Here is a 12,648-nt window from a genome sequence, read left to right as displayed (position 1 = left end):
TGAGAAATCTTCTGGAATTTTTTGAGGATGTTTCCAGTAGAGTGGACAAGGGAGAACCAGTTGATGTGGTATATTTGGACTTTCAGAAGGCTTTCGACAAGGTCCTACACAAGAGATTAATGTGCAAAGTTAAAGCACATGGGATTGGGAGTCGTGTGCTGACGTGGATTGAGAACTGGTTTGCAGACACAAAGCAAAGAGTGAGAGTAAATGGGTACTTTTCAGAATGGCAGGCAGTGACTAGTGGGGTATCACAAGGTTCTGTGCTGGGGCCCAGCTGTTTAAACTGTACATTAATGATTTAGAACGAAGGGATTAAATGTAGTATCTCCAAATTTGCGGATGACACTGAGTTGGGTGGCAGTGTGAGCTGCAAGGTGGATGCTATGAGGCTGCAGAGTGACTTGGATAGGTTAGGTGAGTGGGCAAATGTATGGCAGATGAAGTATAATATGGATAAATATGAGGTTATCCACTTTGGTTGTAAAAACAGAGAGGCATACTATTATCTGAATGGTGACAGATTAGGAAAAGGGGAGGTGCAACGAGACCTGGGTGTCATGGTACATCAGTCACTGAAGGTTGGCATGCAGGTACAGCAGGCGGTTAAGAAGGCAAATGGCATGTTGGCCTTCATAGCGAGGGAATTTGAGTACAGGGGCAGGGAGGTGTTACTACAGTTGTACAGGGCCTTGGTGAGGCCACACCTGGAATATTGTGTACAGTTTTGGTCTCCTAACTTGAGGAAGGACATTCTTGCTATTGAGGGAGTACAGCGAAGGTTCACTAGACTGATTCCCGGGATGGCAGGACTGACATATCAAGAAAGACTGGATCAACTGGGCTTGTATTCACTGGAGTTCAGAAGAATGAGAGGGAATCTCATAGAAACGTTTAAAATTCTGATGGGTTTAGACAGGTTAGATGCAGGAAGAATGTTCCCAATGTTGGGGAAGTCCAGAACCAGGGGTCACAGTCTAAGGATAAGGGGTAAGCCATTTAGGACCGAGATGAGGAGAAACTTCTTCACCCAGAGAGTGGTGAACCTGTAGAATTCTCTACTACAGAAAGTTGTTGAGGCCAATTCACTAAATATATTCAAAAAGGAGTTAGATGTAGTCCTTACTATTCGGGGGATCAAGGGGTATGGCAAGAAAGCAGGAATGGGGTACTGATGTTGCATGTTCAGCCATGAACTCATTGAATGGCAGTGCAGGCTCGAAGGGCCGAATGGCCTACTCCTGCACCTATTTTCTATGTTTCTATGTTTCAAAGAGATTTAAGAATTACACGTAAAAGACACAAATATCTGGTCCAGGTCAGAATGGGGTGCTATTTTTATATCTCAGGGTTACACTATGGTACAAGTAGATGTAAGGCAACAAGTAAGTTCATCAGTCAGATAGACCCAGAAGTTACCCTTCGGGAGTGACTGATGCCAGTGAACATGTGAAGGTGTCTCTGGCAGAGCTGAATTCATTGCAGTCCCACATTGACTGTAATGGAAGCCACATCTACTGCAAAATCCATGGACTTAAATATTTAATGTATTGTTAAAAAATAGTTCCAATGGGATTTAAGAACATAAGAAATAGCAGCAGGAGTAGGCCATTTGGCCCTTCAAGCCAGCTCCACCATTCAATAACATCATGGCTGATTTTTGATCTCCACTCGTCCTTCCCGCACTTTACCTTGGTTCCCTTAGCATCCAAAAATCTATTGATCTCTGTCTTGAATATACCCAACGACTGAACCTCCACAGCCCTCTGGGGTAGAGAATGGCAAAGACTCACTACTCGCTGAGTGAATAAATTTCTCCTGATCTCAGTCCTAAATGGCCAACTGCTTCTTCAGAGACTGTGACCCCGTATTGTAGAATCCACAGCCAGGTGAAACATCCTCCCAGCATCTACCCTGTCAAGCCCCTTAAGAATTTGATATATTTTAATCAGATCACCTCTCATTCTTCTAAACACTAGGGAAATATAGGCCTAGTCTACTCAATCTCTCCAGACAGGGCAATCCTCTCATCCCAGGAATCAGTCTGGAGAACCTTTGTTGCACACCCTCTATGGCAAGTATATCCTTCCTTGGGTAAGGAGACCAAAACTGTACACAGTACAGATTTACATTTCAGTTGGTGCATGTGGGAAGTAATTTCATCAACACACTTGACAGTGATGTTGTGTGCCTGATATGAGCTGATCAATGAGCTTTGACCAAATGGAACAAAACCTTATTCCGCCCACAATCCCCGTCAGATTCAACTTCAGCGGAGGTATCAATGGGTGGTAGCAATCGACCATCCTTTACACACCCCGCCCGAGTTTTAAATCCCCGTTTTGTGCCCCGGCTAAAGGTGAATTTCAGCCCATCAGTGTTGTTATCACTCATCAGCACAACTAACTTTATTTAAGCAAATGTGTAGCGTAGGCCCAAATAAGACAGCACAGAGCACAGAAATAGCCCAGTTCTTTTTAATTTCAGACTCTGGGCAGGTGACGAGGCTGTGTGCAGAGTAGGCCCCAGATTTGCCGCTCCTTCACAGCCGAAGTAGGTTGTGCACTGTGCGTCTGACGTATTTGTCTGACGTATGAGCCTTTACCCGAATAAAGATTTCCTCCTTCTCCTGCGGGGAGTTTCTTCACCACCAGATAGGCCGAGCTGGGCTCCGCGAGCTTACACCACTGGAGAGCTTGTTCCAGAACCTTTTCCTTAGGGTGGAGAGGGCGCTCTGTGGAGATGATGGAATGTTGGTGAACCACGCAATAAGCAGGGAGCAAGGTCAGACAGAGCAAGCCTGTTGTGGTCACACAGCTCTCACAAACCAACATTCATAACATCACAAGAACAGCGTCCTACCAATTACAATGTGAAGGTCAGTAGTATATGGCAACAAGTGAACTGGATTTTAACTTTTGTGTTGTATGTTCACCTTCAGAAAGCCTTTCATGACCTCAGGATGTCCCAAAGAGCTTAACAGAAAACTGATCCAGTCAGCCTAGATTCTATGTACAAGTCTCTGGCATGCCTTAGGATCTACCTTATAATTTGTTAGCCATAGAAATTCTCCCTTTTTAATCCCTATTCCCTGCCATTTCTCCATATCCCTTAATATGCTCATTGCCAAAGTGAGTATTTATCGCTCTTTTAAGCGACATCGACGACGAGATCCAACACCGCCTCCAGTGCGTCAGCGCAGCCTTCGGCCGCCTGAGGAAAAGAGTGTTCGAAGATCAGGCCCTCAAATCTGCCATCAAGCTCATGGTCTACAGGGATACCCGTCCTCCTGTATGGCTCAGAGATGTGGACCATATAGAGCAGACACCTCAAATCGCAGGAGAAATACCATCAACGATGTCTCCGCAAGATCCTGCAAAACCTGGGAGGACAGATGCACCAACAGTAGCGTCCTCGCCCAGGCCAACATCCCCAGCATCGAAGCACTGACCACACTCGACCAGCTCCGCTGGGCGGGCCACATTGTTCACAAGCCCGACACAAGACTCCGAAAGCAAGCACTCTACTCGGAACTCCTACATGGCAAGCGAGCCCAAGGTAGGCAGAGGAAACGTTTCAAGGACACCCTCAAAGTCTCCTTGATAAAATGCAACATCCCCACCGACACCTGGGAGTCCCTGGCCAAAGACCGCCCTAAGTAGAGGAAGTGCATCCAGAGGGCGCTGAGCACCTCGCGTCTCATCGCCGAGAGCATGCAGAAAACAAGCGCAGGCAATGGAAGGAGCGTGTGGCAAACCAATCCCACCCATTCTTTCCTTCAATGACTCTCTGTCTCACCTGTGACAGAGGCTATAATTCTCATATTGGACTGTACAGTCACCTAACAACTCACTTTTAGAGTGGAAGCAAGTCTTCCTCGATTTCGAGGGACTGCCTATGATGATGATAAGGGACAAAGTACAAGGCATTAAATTTGTCATTGAGTTTTCAGGAGTCGTAAGCCTTGATGGAAATGTAACTGATTAATAATATGCTTAGTATCAACTGAACAGCCAGTGGCAGTTAACGAGCTAAACCTGATGTTAACCAGTATATAAGTGAACGGTGAGCTGTTCAGGTTGGTACTGGAGAGGAAGGAGTGGACTGTGTATTGAACAGCAAATATTGGATACAGAGTGGAAGCTTGCCTAGGCTACAATAGAAATAAATATTTGCATTTATATGGTATCTTTTATGGCTTCAGGAATTCTCAAAATGCTTTACACCCAATGAAGTACTGTTGAAGTGTAGTCACTATTGTAATGTAGGAAACATGGCAGCCATTTTGTACACAGCAAGCTCCCACAAACAGCAATGTGGTAATGACCAGAAAATATGTTTTAGTGATGTTGGTTGAGGGATAAATATTAGCCACGTTACTGGAGAGAACTCCCCTGCTCTTCGAAATAGTGCAACGGGATCTCTTATGTCCCCCTGAGAGAGCAGGCGGGGCCTCGGTTTAACGTCTCATCCGATGGATGGTACCTCTGCCAGTGCAGTGGGCTCCCTTTGTACCGCACTGGAGTGTCGGCATAGATTCTGTGCTTCAGTCTCCCCTTACAACATAAGCCTTGCCTCAGTTTATTGAGCCTGTATAACATTTTTCCATTTCTCTGTTATTCTGTGGACCGAACCCAGTTAGAACTGGATTGATCGTGCCCAACCTTATTTAACATAAGGGTCCCAACTGCCATTCTATAGAAGAGGGATCAGTCATGGCTGAATAGAAAGCTAATACCTCAGGAGACGAAAGGACAGTATGCAAACGCACTGCATCATCTAGTCTCTTTAACATCTGCAATTCTTAAAACAATCTGGGTAAATCTCTCAAATATATTGTCGTATAAGTTGTGCCAGTGGGTTCACCGGTTGTATATAGTTGCAACCAGGTATGATATACAGACTGGCGTTTACAGCATCGGTACTAAGTTAACCTGCAGTACTTTAGTTTTCATTTAACAATGAGATTAATAGTAACAGGAGTAGGCCATTTAACCCCTTGAGCCTGTTCCACCATTTAATGAGATCGTGGCTGATCTGCGATCTAACTTCATCCACCCGCCTTGGTTCCATATTCCTTGGGTAGCAAAAATCTACTTAAAGTGATTAATTGAGCTGGCATCTTTTGTGTTTTGTTGGAGAGAGTTCCACACTTCTACCAGGCTTTGTGTGAAGAAGTGCTTTCTAACTTCTCTCCTGAATGGCCTGGCTCTGATTTTAAGGTTATCTCCTTGTCCTAAATTCCCCCTCTGGCAGAAAAAAAGTTTCTCTCTCTCTACCCTATCAATCCCTTTCAAAATCCTAAATGCCTCAATCACATCACCCCTTAGCCTTCTATATTCCAGCAAATACAAGCTTAGTTCGTGTCATCTCTCCTCATAATCCACTGATGTGGGTCTTGTGTTAAATCAGTATTCTTTGTGTATGCCTGCATCCTATCAGCAAAGCACTGTTTACTCTTGTATCAGGTTTATCAGGCAGCAATCTCTGAAACAGAGATTCAAAACTTATTTGCCAGACTTTGGCCTCTGTGGTAAACAGTTCAGTTCATAAAAGTTTGCAATTTTTCCCTTCGGTATCTTCTTATGCCATCTATTTTCTCCCTACTCCTTCCTGAACAGCTCACTGTTACACTAAAATACTCTTCACACTATTGCTAGCAGCTCTCTGAAGTGACCACTCTTGGGTTAACCCAAAATGTTGGAAGGCTATTTGGTCATGGGGGGAGTGGGAGTGCAGCATTATAGCTCTGCCAAGTCCTGTCCTCACCTTAAATATCATCATCATCATAGGCAGTACCTCGGGGTCGAGGATGACTTGCTTCCACATTAAAAATGAGTACTCAGGTAACTGATGAATTAATTTTAAATGGTGGAAGATGCCTGTGCATGAACTCTTTTAACGTGGGGTGGCCGTTGCACACCAGCCATCACACGGGCTGGATGGAGCAAGGTCTTGGTCCAGTGGCAAGAGGATCCAAGATGACTGGAGACCAGGCTCCACCGACCTTAAATATACACCCACATTGTCCAAGAGGGAACTGGTAAAGTAGCAGATTGGAACGAGAGCCCTTGCTGATTTTCCCCTCTATCCAGGGGGTGGCTTAAGGCCCAATACAAGCAACCCTACAACCATTGGCTGAAGTTAACGAACCACGCACAGATTTGGGATGAACATGGAACCTTCCAGATCAAATTGGTTCAGCAGCATAAACTATGATGCATTTACCCATTGGGCCAGCAGGGGAAGCCAAAGATTTTGTGTCATCCAGTGGCTCAGTGGGTAGCATGCTCACTGCTGAGTCAGAAGGTTGTGGGTTCAAGTCCCACTCTAGAGACTGACCACGTAAAATCTAGGCTGATGCTCCAGTCGAGTACTGTCTTTTGGATGAGATGTCAAACCGAGGCCCTGTCTGCTCTTTTAGGTGGACGTAAAAGATCCCATGGCACTATTTCGATGAAGAGCAGGGGAGTTATCCCCGGTGACCTGGCCAATATTTATCCCTCAATCAACATAACAAAAACGGTTTATCTGGTCATTATCACATTGCTGTTTGTGGGAGCTTGCTGTGTGCAAATTGGCCACCACATTTCAACAGTGACGACACTCCAAAAGTACTTCATTGGCTGTAAAGCGATTTGAGACGTCGCCCGGTGGTCGTGAGAGGCGCTATATAATTGTAATTCTTTCTTTTCTGTTGCAATGATGTATTTAAAGACGGTAACCAAACCAATAATGGGCACACTTTCATGCCTGCTGCAGTTCTAAAATATACACCCAGTGTAAAGGATTTGGACTCACCCAATTCACCATTTTCAATAGCTTCGAAGGTGACCCAGACTTCCTTTTCTCCAGCTATCATGTTCTTCATATCTAGCACCTGATTTGTCAGTTCCTCTGATGTCATTGTCGGTGATACCTATAAATGCAGGTGTGTCATCAGACCAAACCACTCCGTGACAGTGACGCTAAAGACACACAATTCCACCATTTTACTCTGTGACACAAAGACTTCTAGAAACAGGATAAGTCTCCATGCACCCACCTATTCGGCAAACTGCAAAATCCTTTCTACACAAATGAATATCATTTAGATAGTCTGCTTTTATGGTGTTCTCTGGTCATTTATCTCTCATTATTATCCTGTCAGTGATAAACGATTCCACCAGATTTCCCCTCACTCCTCCCTCAGTAATCACTCATGTGCCTTGGTAGGTGAACCCTGATAAATAGTGAATGGGCCAAACTTGTTCTGTTTTAGCAATATTGTTTTTATATTTTTGTTTAACAAACTATATGGTGTAACTGGAATGTGAAAGCTGCACTAAAGACAAGTAAATCGCCACAAGTGGCAATGTCTCTTTTGGTTGGATCGAGAATCTTGAGTTGAAACCTTATTGTCTGCTCCGCGGAATTGGTGGTCAGTTGTCGCACATTTCGAACTCACCTTGAGCGTAATGCAACAGTCTGACACCTTTGTCTCAACATATACCTCCATGATCAGATCCCCGGCCTGGGAAAGCTGTAAGCCAAACAAAACGTTGTTAGGGAAGATATATTCTTTGTGACTCACACCTCTGTAATGCATCAATCTAGGAGGTCGTCTTATCCAGGCTTTCAATGAGTGGGTAACCAAGGAAGCACAGGACTGAAATATGATCTGCATGTGACATGCAATGATTCTATCACAGCTCAATTAAACCATTCCTTCTGTAAATAAAATGACATTGTCACAATAATAACTTTATCAATTTCTTTAGAGAATGCTTATTATTATTTTCCCTCTCTTGAAATCCTCGTGCAACATGATATCAAGCAAACAGGTGAGCACTCCCCAGGCTTTGTGATGGTCATAACATAACCCATCTCCACTCTTAGTTCTTCTTCATCTGCCGACACTCGGGCGCTCCCTACAATCTCCTGCCTCAAGTAGAACTCCCACATCTCCGAGCAGCTTTCATGCCAAAACGTTTTGCCCCCTTCAATAAATTCTTCTTATGAAGTCCAAGTGTATCCAAGACTTAAATCATGCTCTCCTATCTGGACAGACTCTTCTCGCACCTCTCTCCCACTCATGAGCAAATTCACATTAAATGTTTAGTCATAAGCTCGGCGATCTCTCAGCTCTCGTGTTGAACCTTTTTCAAACCCCATCACAACCTTCCTTGATGTTTATTATATCAATACAGTCAGTGCTACACTGAGATTTCCTCTCTTGTTCCTCCTAAGCTCCAAGCAGGCCACTGCATTCCTCCTCTTTCCTACACCCTTACTGTTTGGAAATTGAGACTTTTAAGCCGTCCATTTTACATCTCTTCCGGAATCACAAAGGAACCTTTTATATCCATCCGAAGGGGCCGACTGGGCCCTTGACTTAACATCTCATTTGAGAGACGACACGTTTGACAACGCAGCGCTCTCTCAGAATGGCACTGAAGTGCCGTCTGAAAGAAAAGTCAGCCAGGATTCCTGCTCCCAATTATGGTGCAGTGATTTTTGCAGGAAAGTGTGACCATGTGGATCATGAATGAGGATGAGATTGGGTTGGACCGTGATCCCCCCCACCATGGGCTAAGATCAAGTAAGGCCTAAGCCAAGAACTGTTTAGTAGAGTGGACTCCAGCTTCCTGCGATGCAATGCCTAGGTAGTCTTTGACCAAGCTTTTGGTCACCTGCCCTAATAACTCCTTGTGTGGTTTAGTGTCAAATTTTGTTTGATAATCGTTCCTTGGGATGTTTTACTATGTCAAAGGCAATATTTAAATGCACGTTGTTGTTGTTGACTTGTTCAGTTCTTATGCGAGCTTAGCTGGAGTTTGCTGTACATTCTCCAATCTGGGTTACAAATGCCCTCATTGCTCCCTGTAAGCCTGGGGTCTCTCATTCTCGAAGCTGATGATGCTGACCACTCATCACTCTGTAAAGAGGTTTGATTTACCACCCACCTGCACATCTTTCCACGTAGTGATTAAGCTGTTTTCCAAATCCATCTGTGTCACATGGTCATCGTCAATCTGTCACAAACAACACAGAACAGAGAGTCACACAGGGGCTTTGGTAATTTACCATCTGTGTCTCCTATTAACAGACTTCTCTAAACCAGGGAATAGGTGAAAGGGCCATCTGAAAGCATGATCACAAGGGCGCAAGGGACTGCTGGGGGAGAGGGAGGGCGAGGGTAAGGGGAGAGTGGTGGGGGAGGGGGAGAGTGAGGCGAGAGTGGTGGGGGAGGGGAGAGTCGTGGAGGAGGGGGAGGGGGAGGGGAGAGCGGTGGGTGAGGGCGAGGTGGAGTGAGGGGAGCTACATTTAATACACTGACTCTGAAAACTTGGCGAGCAGAGGTGGATTCTGGGATGGATGGGGCCTGAGCAGGCCCAGAGCCTTCATGCAATGAAGTGGAACATCTAATGGCCTTATTGTTTTAATTAATCAACTTTCACAAGTCTTTTTCGAGTTGTTTTTTGTTGAAAGAAAGTGGTGAGCAAAAGACTCTCTTTGTGCAGCTGTAGAGCCACACAAAACATTAGGACACAGATTTAAGGTGATTGGCAAAAGAACCAGAGGTCACATGAGGAAGCAATTATTTATACGCAGTGAGTTTTTGTGATCTGGAATTCACTGCCTGTAAGGGCGGTGGAAGCAGATTCAATAGCAATGTTCAAAAGAGAATTGGATAAATACTTGAAGGAATTTTTTTTTTTTTACAGTGCTATGGGGAAAGAGCAGGGGGGTGGGATTAATGCGATAGCTCTACCAAAGAGCCGGCACAGTCACAATGGGCCAAATGGCCTTCTTCTGTGCTATATCATTCTATGAATGCACTCTTCTCAAGGGTGGACGTGGGTTCAGGTCCTGTTCAATTTGATTTCTGTTCGTGCTCCATTTCATACTGAACGGAGCCAGCAGCCAGATGGGAAAATTAGAGGGGAGACACATTCCCCCTCGATGGCCTCTGGTATCTTCAGGCCGCTGACTAAAGAAAACACTGAGGGGCAGCAGTAGGCCGGTTGTCTGCCCTCACAGTTCAGAGGTGCCCGGTGGGCAGATGAAGAAGAAAGTGACTAAGTTACTGAGGGGGAACTTGAGCAAAATGATGCCATTTAATTATTTTTAAAAAGCAAGTAGTACTTATAAAGTGATGGAGAGTCTGCAAAGAGGTTGGCGAAAATACCCAAGATGGAGGTGACTGTGGATTTAAAGGTAAAAAGGGGACAAAAATACCTAAGGGTATCGAAAAACTGGAATAAAAGCACAGCAGGTGGTCAGTATCTGAAAAAAGACAGGTTAAGATTTTGGATGAAGGCTCTTCATCGGAATAAGGAACTGAAGGAAAACAAAGCTGCTTTAAAGGTCAGAGCAATAGCGGGGGAGACGTGAATGGGCAAATAACCGGTTAGAAATAGGCTCGGGAATGCTGTGTCCGTCCGTGGAGCGGCAGTTAATGGGTTTTGAACAACAGCTGCAGAAGACCAGCAAGTCAATGGATGCTAGATGGAGATAATCTCAGTGAGACAATGAAAGGGTAATAAAAGTGAAAAAGACCATAAAATAGATTAGTGACGCTAGAGGCGCTGACCATAAAAAGCCGATTCCAACCGGGAAAAGCCAACCTAATTTCTCACATGCATGCACACAGGTCAACTTGCTATTGCCGCTGAGTAATGGATGATTTTATTTTGTCTTTAACACACATGACACAGACAACAGGAGGGGGAAAAAAGTCAAACCTATCAGTGGCCAATCCGTCCACCAGATGGTGCATCTCCTGTTCTGGTACTGCTCACTCCCGGGTGGGAAAAGACTTGACCAATTTCAACACTAACTGTTGGAGATAGTTGCCTTCTGTTGCCTAGGCCCCAAGCTCTGGAATTCCTGCCTAAACCTCTCTGCCTCTCTTTCCTCCTTCAAGACACTTCTTAAACCTACCTCTATGACCAAGCCTGCCCTAATTTCTCCATTGTGTCTCGGTGTCAAATTTTTTGGCTCACAATACTCCTATGAAGCGCCTTGGGTTGTTTCACTACATTAAAGGCGCTATATAAATACAAGTCGTTGTTGCTGTTGAGATTCCTCCCTGACATCATAAGACAATCAAGCAAATTGCGAGTGATGGTGGAACATGACACATGTCGATTAAAATCATCCAAAGGCACCCACCTCCTCGCTTCAATGTGTCGCATTTTCCTGCTCAATCCAGTCTTTCCTTAACACAATAATATTTTTTGTATTTCTTTTCTGTCACCCTTTATGACAGCGCATAGGATACAGAGACAGAACATGAGTCTGAATTCTCTGGGGTTTTCAGCCAGTTGAGACCCTTCGCTGGGCTAGAGAGGGGAGACTAGGAGAGTCAAAGTTGCTTCTCCTCGCCATGCAATGAGTTTGGCTGGAAAGTGTCTATGCTGTTGTTGAGCAAAGGTCAGGATTTGCCTCTGCTGTAATGCCATCTGCTGATGTTCATTATCCAGGCTCAAACCAGAATGGTCACTTAGGCACACTGTCAGCCATCAGCAGTTACCCGTGGAACAGAACCCCAAGAAAATAACTGGCTACAAATGCTGGGGAGGAGATTAGTAGGACTGGTCAAAAAGCCTTTCAGATACGATGGGATGGACAGGACTCTCTTACTTCAATATAGGCACTGCTTTTTGGCTTTCTGGCCCAACAGAAACATTGTCAACCTGCAGTCCAACAGAACCATGGCACTAAGGTTGAGCTGCAGTGTTTAGCACATGCTTGTAAATTTCAACAAAAACTATGCAAAACATTCAACATCCCACATATAACTAGCTAATGTCACATCCCAGTCATTGCCGATTCCCTTCCATCTCGGTTGCCTAAGAGTTTCTGGGAATGCCCTATTATTGTACTATGCCGTATATCTTTTCGTGTTAGAACCCGGATCCCCATATGATCCAACAGACACAGCATTAAGGGGGAAAAAATACATGTTTCCTCACCCCTTCCCCCTTCCCCCACGTGTAATGTATTTGCTTCATGGGTTCTTTGCTTAAGCATTCATAGCAACACATTGCTATTAAGAACTAACTGATTTATTAACAAAGGTTTAACAATCACACTTAACATTACCAGTTCATCCACTAGGCTCACATCCACATGCCACATTGTGGATCCCCCAAACCCAACTGACTGGGGTTTTATTGAGTCTTGTGAACATCACGTGACTGGCTAAGCCACTCACAATTCAACAGCTCTACAAACCTGTGAGCATATTCACAGGCGCATACATTATACCGTGAAATTGTATTCATGGCAAAATCCAGTTGTAGTTACTTACATCAAACACCGTCACATAGTTATCAATGAGATCGTCAAGCACCCTCACTTCCTGCTCCCCTTTCCCATCCGTCTGAAACAAGCTGGGAGCGAAAAGCAACGACAGGTTCTTGGTGCACATCTGGTTCAAGTCTGCGCATTTCTGAACCCTGTTCATATGGGGAGATGGAAGTTAAAACTCTGCTCGTATACAGTGGGATGAACGTACCTCTCCTACTTCAATCTAGGTGCTGCTTTCTAGGTTTCTGGGCCAAGAGAAAAATTCTCAACCTGAGGTCCAAACAGGACTACAGAAATTGCAGAGTTGCAGTGTCTTAGATTTCTTGCACTCTCTAGTTGATGAACAGGAAA

General features: G+C 44.8%; 1 protein-coding gene across 4 annotated transcripts in view; it reads right to left on the bottom strand.

Annotated features, from left to right (window-relative positions):
- arap3 (ArfGAP with RhoGAP domain, ankyrin repeat and PH domain 3) overlaps positions 1 to 12,648 on the bottom strand; it is a 277,068-nt gene that overhangs the window by 24,098 nt on the left and 240,322 nt on the right. For all 4 annotated transcript variants that reach the window (XM_070878032.1, XM_070878034.1, XM_070878033.1 and 1 more), the window contains exons 20-24: positions 12,299 to 12,446; positions 8,946 to 9,014; positions 7,448 to 7,522; positions 6,802 to 6,919; positions 2,606 to 2,734 (exon numbers count right to left, since the gene is read on the bottom strand). In XM_070878032.1, the coding sequence (XP_070734133.1) occupies positions 2,606 to 2,734; positions 6,802 to 6,919; positions 7,448 to 7,522; positions 8,946 to 9,014; positions 12,299 to 12,446 (539 nt within the window). The remainder of the gene's footprint in view (positions 1 to 2,605; positions 2,735 to 6,801; positions 6,920 to 7,447; positions 7,523 to 8,945; positions 9,015 to 12,298; positions 12,447 to 12,648) is intronic.

The sequence above is a fragment of the Pristiophorus japonicus genome, chromosome 4 (assembly GCF_044704955.1).
Source record: "Pristiophorus japonicus isolate sPriJap1 chromosome 4, sPriJap1.hap1, whole genome shotgun sequence".
In the NCBI taxonomy this organism is placed as follows: Eukaryota; Metazoa; Chordata; class Chondrichthyes; family Pristiophoridae; genus Pristiophorus; species Pristiophorus japonicus.
This window is presented reverse-complemented; position numbering and strand designations above follow the sequence as displayed.